Below are 9,184 nucleotides of genomic sequence, written 5' to 3' on the forward strand. Positions count from 1 at the left end.
ATACAAGAGCTGTGTATTTAAAAAATATACAATTTTTATTTTTCATTTCTACAGCATAACCCTGTGGGGCATTTTTTGTAATGAACAGTGCAGGACCCTGCAGAAACCATCCAATAAAACATCCAAACTCCATTGCTGCCTTGGGAGCGGGGATCAGATTGTGGGGCTGACAGACACAATGTTACGGTGGCACCAGGTCACCTCTTGTCCCCACCTGCCGTGCCAGGGAGTTTGGAAAGGATGGAGAGGGAGAAGTGGGAGAGGGGAACTGGCTCACCCACAGGCATCCCTGAACAGATGCTTTTCCCCCCCTCTCAGCACTGAGGGTGCTGGCCTTCAACAGGTCATGTCCCCAGCATCTCTACAGCCAGGGTCTGCAGCCAGGCCAAACCACTCAGTGGGCCCCTTGGGGACAGGGGTCCTGGTGTCCCCCCATCCCTCCTCCAACTGCTCTTCCCAGGCAGCCCTAAATTGTTCTGTCTGAACCAGTGAAGAAAGGAAGGATGGGCTGGGCTCAGGAATCCACCTCCCTGTCCATCAGGATCCAGCAAGCCCACTTCAGCATCACCTTTGAGATCCTGTGAAACCACAGCGGGGGAGCTGGGGTGAGAAGGGACCTGGCTGGGGACATGCCACCATGCGCTGGGGCAGCCCAATGACGAGGGGTAAGGCAGAATGTGGGGACCCACCACAGGGATGCAAGTGGCACTGCCTACATCCCATGGGACCAGCCATGGGGGGACAAGGGATGGCCACATGAGGCCATAGTTGCACTGACCTAACAGATCTTATCTGCTCGCAGAGCTTGGGGCTCGGTGTCTCGTATCTGTACTGGAGCAGCTTCTTCTCGTACTGCAGGAGTGAAGGGGAGGGTGAGGGTGGTCACAAAGCCCAGAGCACAGCCCCAGGAAAACCCTGGAGTCTCTCCCTCAATAATTTCCTGCTCTTCCAATCATATTTTACCCAGAGAGCTGGAAGATGCTCCAGCAAGTGTTGGTTTCCACCCAGCCCTGGCTCAACTACATCTTCACCCAGTGCCCCAAATCCTCCTTCCAGAGGGTTGGGGCCACCATGTATGTCAATACCCACCTTCAACTCCACATCTCCAACAGCCAGGTGAGGAAAGACCTTGGGGATGGACACCAGCAGTGGGGGGGGGGACACGACCCAGAGAACCTCCCCAGGCCCCCTCCTCCCCAGGGAACCCCACCAACTGCTTCATCTTTACCAGCTGTAGAGCTCTATGCTGCTCTGGCCAGGAGCTGGGGCCACTCACTACAGATGCTTGCACTTCCTCCTCTTCCTCCTCAAGCTCCTTTCCACACCGCAGCCCTGTCTCCTCCTTTCTGCTCTTCTTAGCACTCTGTGTACTCACGGGCTCCAGCCTCCAGCCCATCTCTCTCCCCTTGCCCCACAGGGCACCTTGGGGATGCTGCTGCCCATGGTGGGCCAGCAGTGCTTGGCCATCTCCTGCCAGCAGCTTCCCCTTGGCACCCACAGCATCTCCTCCTGGGGTCCTGGCATGAGCCTGACCATGCCCCAACGTATCCGGAGGGAAAGCTGCGACACTGGAGTCTGCCTGCTCCTGGTGAGGCATCCCTTCGGGCAGGGCTTGCAACCGGCTGCTGGGCAAGATGGGAGAAGCCAGAGGAAGAGATGTTGGGGTGGCCTGAGAGCCCCCTGAAACCTGCAGGCCTTGGGCAGTGCTGGGAGCACCACAAGCTGCCTCCATGGCTGATGGTGCCTGCATGGTGCTGGTCTCCACCAGATTGGTATTGCCATAGTTGCAGAGCAGGGAAGGAGAGGAGGTCTGCACCGGCTCTCCTGGTGGCAAGCCCTCAGAAGAGTCCTGGCTACACAGTTCCAGCGAGTCCTGGGTGTTGCTGTCAGCAGCCACATCTTGCTTGGTCTTCGATGGAGGGTCTTGTTGAAGGATCTTCTCTGGTAAGAGTAAATACATGGTCAGCTTGGGCAGGAGAGCATTGGAGTTGGAAGGATGCAGGCACAGGGCAATGGGAACACTACAGCACTACTTTTTAGCCAGGGAAAGCAAGGCAGCATCCAGGATGAGCTACATGGTCACCCAGTGAGAGGAGAGGGGTTGTCTCCTGCCAGCAAGGCAGGCTGGATGGCATGGGGACTCACCATCTGAACAGCTAAGGGTCAAAGATATTGGGGGGAGTCTGTTCCAGGGGTTGTCCATGGATCCCTCCGAGCTCTCTGACAAGGCCGTTGACTTGGCAGCTACAACAATGAAGCTGGGGGTTGATTTTGGCAAAGAAAGTTGATTTTGGCCCACTCCCAACCCTGTGGTGACTACAAAAGAACTGTGCACGAGCTCCTGCAGGTCCTTCTGCAGCAGAGCTTAGTGACACCAAGCCCAGTGAGGTGACGCAAGCCCGCCCTGGTGATGAACCACAGCCAGCCAAGAGCCCACACTTGGGCAGGAGACTCTGGCTCTGTGATGGCATCAAAGGGACAACATCACTTGTGCTCCAAGCACAATGAACCGAAGCTGCTCAGCTCCAGGAGGCTGCAGGAATGGGACCATTCCCTGTCTGCTCAAGGCAGGGCTGGGAATCCTGGTGTCCCAAAGACCTGACCATGCCAGTACCTCCTCTGCTCAATCCAAGGAGAAGATGGGCTGAGCCAACTGCAGAGGAAACTACAAAGAGGCTGGATAGGATCTGGAGGTCCCACTACTCACAGCTGGGTTGGGATATGACACTCAAGTTGCCCGGCCCTGTCCTGCCATCACTACTCTCCCCGGGAGTTGCTTCGCTTGTTTCTGCAATGAAAGGGACATTGATGGTCACATCCCAGCATGCTGCAGAGCCAGAGCAAAGGAAGTCATGTCCCCATGCCAGGGAGAACCTTATTTCACATGCTTGGGCACTGAACTGCCCACCTAGCTACCCTGCAGATGAAGCCACTGCACTGACCTGCCTTTGAAGCATCACAAGCAACTGCCTCCTCCTCTGGAGGGACCACCAGGATGTTGGCCAGCACCATGAAGGTGTCCTCATCCTGCTGAAATGAGACACGTTGCATGGTTCTTGTTGGGTAGTTCCACTCTGGATGCGGGAGCCCACCTGTAACTGGCACCTGAGCCCATCTCTGCCCAGCAACCCTCCAGCTCTGCCCACTGCCTTTCCCCTTCCTCCTCCCACCCCTCCAGAGCACCATGAGCTGTCACAGCCCTGTCTCAGATGGTCGCAGCAGCCAGACTGACCTCTTCCTTGCGCTCTGCCTCCCACTGGGTGACAGGAACCTCGTCTTTCACCATCACTGGCATCACTTTGGGCATCCATAAATCCAAGCATTCCTCAGAATTTTCCTTCAAAACCTCCAGCTGGCTTTGTCCTATGGCATCGATCAGCTGAGAGATGGATGGCTCTGGAGCAAGAACACATGAACATCAGTAGAGAGGAGACACCTTAATTCAGGCAAACCTCACTTGCAACTGCATTTACTCTGCTGCATGATTGCCATGTGCACTGAAACCTGTGGAACACACAACACACAAAAATCTGCGTTTGCTTCTAGAAACTCTCTTTCCTTTCTCCACGCAGGTCCTGGAGCAGCAGCAGGTGTGCAATGGCCCACACTGCTTTAGCTGTCAGCACCACCTGCTTTAGGCTTAGTAATGCTGCTTTGTGAGATCTGGCCAGGTTTGTGCTACCCTTATCTAATACGGACCAAGGTGAGGAGAGCCAAGAGCCCCGCCAGGCAGCCAGAACATCACATGCCCCTCACAACCCTTTACCTGAGCTGGGGGCATTCTTCAGAGTGAGACTCCTCCTGCAATGACCAAGGAGAAGACAGACAGGTTAGGGCTGAGCACATGCAGGCCAACAGCCCTTTGCAGCTCTCTGTCACAGATCGAGCACCCTGGCTTGGGAGAAGCAGCTTGTGGAAGCAATGGATTCCCTACTGGGTGCTGGATCTGGCCACCAGCCTCTGCTCAGTATCCCAGGAATACCTATCAGGGAGCCTTGCTCTTGGAGACAGACTGATGGAGACCCCTGAGGATCTCTGGAGTTGGGTCTCCAAGCATGGAGTGAAGACTGAGCTGTACAGGGCTCACCCACCTGCCCATGCTGCCCATGGCTGGCAGGAACGAGTTCCCTACGGGTGCTTCTTCCCAACTCAGAGGAAAAGGCTGGAGATGGAGAGCCCTCTGCATGGTCTACTCGGCTCTGTCACATCCTAGGGCAGGGAGTCCCACAGGTTAACCAGGAGCTGCCATAACCTGAGCCTGCCCTTGCCAGGCTGCTCCAACCCCAGCCAGAGCTGTGCTCTCTTCATGGTGTCTGGACACATTCCCCAGCAATGGCTAGCCCTGTACTTACAGCCAGACCTCCTTTATCTTCTGCATCACAGAGGGCTCCTTGTTCCTGCAGCAAGAGAGAAGCTGGTTACTGATTCCCTCTGAATCCCCATCTTCCTTCACAGTTCGCAATGGAGACAATTCCTCTTTCAAAGAGCAGAAAGTCCCCACCACAACCAGGTCACACCAGGACTCCCAGGGTGTTGAAGAAGCCCCCCTAGAGCCAAGCCCCCCGCTGTACCCATCAGATGACTCCAACCTCTGCCTCTCCGTGGGCAGCACGATGAACTGCTGGGCCCTGAGGTAGAACTCACAGTCCTCCTGTGGGGAAAACAGAGCCTGTGAGGCACCTGCAGTCCCACCACTACTCCCACCCACCCCAGGAGCCAGTGAGCACCCACTCCAGCTCAGAAGAGAGAAGAAAGGCCACCCATCATCTGCCTCCAGCTCCTGGGAGCAGCTCAAAGCAGGTAAGCATGCAGGAAGCAAGGGCAAAGGAACAAGTTGCTTCCACTCATCAGAGCACTCACCAGCCTGGCTTCCTCCTGGAAACACACCGTGTACTTCTGCAAGACAATAATTCTGCAAATAAGGCTGGAAAGTCTGAGCTGCATGTGGGTGCTAGAAAAAGAGCAGAGCAGGAATGTCTTGGAGAGATGAAGAATGGAGCTGGATCACCCAGACGCACAGTGGCACTCCCCCAGCAGCTACACCAACCACACTGGGGCATGGATGAGATGACTAGATGGGGATTGGACTACATGAGCTTTGAAGGTCCCTTCCAACCCAAACTATTCTAGGATTCTATGCTGGAACATGCCTCAGCATGAGTATCAGGGACCAAGGGCTCCTGGTTCCTGCAACTTATTCCTGCTGCTTATCCTTGGTTCTGCTACCAGCACCCCACCAGTCTAGGGGTGTCCAACTGGGGAAATTGAGGAAAGCACTGAAGGAACAGCCCAAGCTACCATGGTTAATGCTCTGGTTCCTTTCACAAAACCCACAGGCTCTTTAGTCCTTTCTAATCACATCTACATGTGCATCGCAGCTTCTGCCATCAACCCCTGCCCATCCCAGCCAGCCAAAACCAAAACACTGAGCACCAGCATTCTGGCTTCCTTCCCTTAGCAGCTCTTTCATGCAGACTTCCCACCCTGTGATTGCTTTAGCTTAACACAACCTGAAACAAGACCAGGCAGAAGCCCCACTAGCAGCTGTGGAGAACTGCTGTCCCAGCCACAGCCTAGTCATGGTGGAACCCACTTTTCCTCTGACCACAGAGCTTTGGATGTAATGACCACATGGATATAGTAGGACCCATCTGAGAACTGTAGGACAGCATCTTGAAGGACCTCAGGTTGGCCTGGCACAGTTGAGTCACTCAAGACCTATGAAGAGATTGGGGAGGGGAGAAAAAGAAATGTCACTTTCAGACTTCCCTGTGAACAAGGACAGGACACCACACACCTGGCTGAGAGCCTGGACTCTTAGGAGAGAAGGTCACCATCCACCATGAAGCCAAGTGTTTTTTACCCAAACCAGCAGCAGGAATCCAGGAATGATGGGTCTGGGCAGGTTTGGGACATGTGCTCCTCCAGGGAGACAGAGAGCAGCAGCAACCAGCAGGATCACAACAGCCATTCCCTTCTGAATGGTGTAACAACCCTGAGCCTGTACTAAGCCATGTCCATGCTGGGTAAAAACAACCCCCAAGGGAAGCAATAAACTGCTCCTCCAGGTCTCAAACCTGCCTGTTCTATGGGCTGGGAGCTGTGGATCAGTCCTGGCCTGCCCCAATCCCTCTAGCCATGGGCTTCTCCTGGTACATGCCTACGATTTGGTCACAGACATCACGTACATCGTCCACCTGACTGGTCATGTTGAAACATGATGCACAAAGAGGGAATGTGATGTCCCACATACAAAGGCATGTCCCATCATGCATGAATACCACCTCCATTTATAAATGGTGTGCATATATCCTTTCATAGGTGCCCACTATGCTAAAAAGACTGGTCACCATAGAATCATAGAATGGTTAGGGTTGGAAAGGACCTTAAGATCATCTAGTTCCAACCCCCTGCCATGGGCAGGGATGCCTCACCCTAGACCATGTCACCCAAGGCTCTGTCCAACCTGGCCTTGAACACCGCCAGGGATGGAGCATTTACCACTTCTTTAGACAACCCATTCCAGTGCCTCACCACCCTCACAGTAAAGAACTTCTTCTTTATATTTAACCTGAACTTCCCATGTTTAAGTTTGAACCCATTACCCCTTGTCCTATCACTACAGTCCCTGATGAAGAGTCCCTCTCCAGCATCCATCAGCTGAGACCTTCTTAGAAGAAGAAGAACCTGCCAATCTCACTGCATAAAGCCAACTGTACAAGCCAAAAGCACTTGCTGCTGGGTTTAAGGATGCCTGTGTCACCAGGATCCTGCTCCCGTAGGTATCACAGCTCAGCCACCCAGCAGTCCCCACTGGCCAGAGGGAGAAGCCCAGTGTGCATGTGGCTAGTCCTACCACCTGCTCACTCGCTATGGGCAACTCTTGATTCCCAGCAGAGGCAGTGGCTTAGCACATGCTGCAAGAGAGCACTGGTACCAGCAGCAGGCAGTGCTGCTCATGGGACTGAGTCAAAAACAAGATGAAGAAGAGGGAACCAGATATTCGCCACCTCCATGTCTTCAGATGGGATGGGGAACAGGACCATGGGGTCTTCTCTCTCTTGCTGTCACTTTTTTCTCCCCATCTCCTCTCTCCTTCTGTTTAAACCACAATACCCATCTCTCTCCTTCCTGCTCCTATTAGTGAGGAGACATCTGAGCCGCCTCAAACATCTCTTTCCTCAACAGACAATTAGGAGATTGACAACAGTAATGTTGTCCATGGTGGGATGCTGCCACAAGCACCCACAGGCTGTGAGAGAAGAGCAAACCAGAGCACTGGAGCTGGGTTTCTCCAGCATCCAGGCCATGGCCACAACCCAGCACAAGGCAGGAACCCCATGTCCTGCCTGTGCGAGTCCCATGCCTGCATGTGCACCTATATGTCTCACAGCATCTTCATCACCACCAGACAGGACAATGCTCCAGACACCTCAGCAGGTCCTGCTTCTGTCTCATGCTACTGTCAGGGCTACCCATCAACTGGTGTGGTACAAGGATGGGATGCAAAGAGGAGGAGGAAGGCAAGGTGGCCTGCAAGTGCAAAGCTAGGAGATGAGTTTGGAGACAACAAACTCTTTGGATGAGAGCAGGTCGCATCTACCAGAGGTGCAAAAGTCAGAGAAAGCTGCCAGAAATGGGCAAAGCGAAGCTCCTCCAACTCAACAATAAAAAACTAATGAGGGACTTTGAGGAGAAGGGTCACCCATCCACAGCCACCAAACTGGCAACTGCTGAATGCTTCCAGGAATTAGGATTTCAAACGCTGTTGGAGTACTTTAGGACAGTCCCTCTCGGTACCTATCTGCAGGACCTGCCCAGCCAGGAGATTCTTACTGGCATCGAGCTGATCATAATTCAACAAGAGGTTGGTGATCCAAGGCTGCAGGACGTAGACTTTAGGAGAAGCCATGTTCTTGTTCTTGAACACAAACCTGTGGGAGAAAGGACGAGGCACCAAATTGTAAAAGCAGGACACAGCAAAGCTCCATCATCCCGGGAATAGTTTTGCACCTTAAATACAACCACAACCCCAGGAAATGGTTCCAATCCTGCCCAAATCCACCCACTACTCTGCAAGGACACCCATCCTAAGGGAGCTGTGCTGGGGAAGATGTGCTGCCGTGGGCACACTGGTCCTGCAGCACCCACTCATGCCATGGTGGGATCCGGGACAGGCCTTCTGCCAGTCTCCCACCCAGGTCAGGACAGTTTATTTTCCACCTCTTCCCATACTGTTGGTTATCCCCCCCAGTAATTATTTTCCTGTGCCCAGGACTTATCAATCACTGTCTTAACTGCGAAAGGGGGAAGTGGACCCGCTTTGCTGGATGAGGACCATGCAGAGGGGCTGAGACAGGCAGTGCTCGGGCACAGGCAGGCTGACTCAGGCACGGTCGGTCCGTTCCCCCCCCCCCCGGGTCTCACTGCGCCTCCAGCTTCCCGCACGTCCCGGCCGCTCCCGCCGCCGCCACCATGGCCCCGCGCGAAGCCGAGTCCGCGCCGCGACACGAAAACAGGAAATGGCGCCGGGACTCGGGGCGGGGCGGCGGTCTTAGCCCCTTCCACTTCCGCATCCAGCTCCGTCCCTTTCCCGTTCGCATTCGCATCTCCATCCCTATCTCCATCCCTGTTTGCCTCCCCAACCCCATCCCTATCTGTATCCATATTTCCATCCCCTTCCCCGTCCGCATCCCAGACCCCATCTCCATCCCAATCCCTATTTCAATCCCCATCCCCATCTGCATCTTCAACTCCATCCACATCCACATCCCTGTCTGCATCCCCAGACCCATCCACATCTGCATCTCCATTCCTGTCTGCATCCCCAACCCCATCCCCGTTCCTATCCCCATCCCTATTTGCATCCCCAAGCCCATCCGCAAATCCTACCCCATCTGCATCCCCAACTCCATCCACATATGCATCTTCATCCCTGCCTGCATCACCAACCCCATCCACATCCCCATCCCTGTTTGCATCCCCAACCCTAACTGCATTCCCAACCCCATCCCTATCCCCATTCGTGTTGGCATCTGCACATGGGGTTGTTGTGGCCCAAATGCAGGACCTGGCACTTTGCCTTGTTGAACCTCATACCATTGGCCACAGCTCATCGATCCAGCCTGTCCAGATCCCTCTACAGAGCTTCTTACCCTTCAGCAGTTCAACACTCCCAGCCAAC

At 54.3% G+C, this 9,184-nt stretch overlaps 1 protein-coding gene and 1 long non-coding RNA gene across 2 annotated transcripts; both read right to left on the minus strand.

Annotated features, from left to right (window-relative positions):
- Positions 1 to 14: 14 nt before the first annotated feature.
- Positions 15 to 1,178, minus strand: LOC115619216. The gene is made up of 2 exons (XR_003994956.1): positions 779 to 1,178; positions 15 to 578 (listed from the first exon to the last, which is right to left on the minus strand). It is a non-coding gene; the product is annotated as an uncharacterized LOC115619216 (long non-coding RNA).
- A 46-nt stretch (positions 1,179 to 1,224) lies between these two features.
- Positions 1,225 to 8,615, minus strand: ACD (ACD shelterin complex subunit and telomerase recruitment factor). Its single transcript, XM_030511014.1, has 13 exons — positions 8,428 to 8,615; positions 7,807 to 7,934; positions 5,594 to 5,720; positions 4,861 to 4,951; positions 4,572 to 4,651; positions 4,353 to 4,397; positions 3,767 to 3,801; positions 3,233 to 3,396; positions 2,943 to 3,030; positions 2,708 to 2,788; positions 2,146 to 2,244; positions 1,376 to 1,941; positions 1,225 to 1,251 (listed from the first exon to the last, which is right to left on the minus strand). Exons 1-13 carry the CDS (start codon positions 8,613 to 8,615, stop codon positions 1,225 to 1,227), a joined length of 1,719 nt encoding a protein of 572 aa, XP_030366874.1.
- Between the last annotated feature and the right edge of the window lie 569 nt (positions 8,616 to 9,184).

The sequence above is a fragment of the Strigops habroptila genome, chromosome W (assembly GCF_004027225.2).
Source record: "Strigops habroptila isolate Jane chromosome W, bStrHab1.2.pri, whole genome shotgun sequence".
NCBI lineage: Eukaryota > Metazoa > Chordata > Aves > Psittaciformes > Psittacidae > Strigops > Strigops habroptila.

Bases quoted from the DNA above. Each gene is read 5' to 3' on its own strand.
- ACD (XM_030511014.1), bottom strand. From the start codon at position 8,615: ATGGAGATGCGAATGCGAACGGGAAAGGGACGGAGCTGGATGCGGAAG. The intron at 7,935-8,427 runs GTGAGACCCGGG...TTTCTCCCACAG, and splicing joins TGCGGGAAGCTGGAGGCGCA to GTTTGTGTTCAAGAACAAGA. The intron at 4,952-5,593 runs GTGGGTTCCACC...CTCTTTTTCTAG, and splicing joins GCTCTGTGGTCAGAGGAAAA to CACCCACATGCAGCTCAGAC.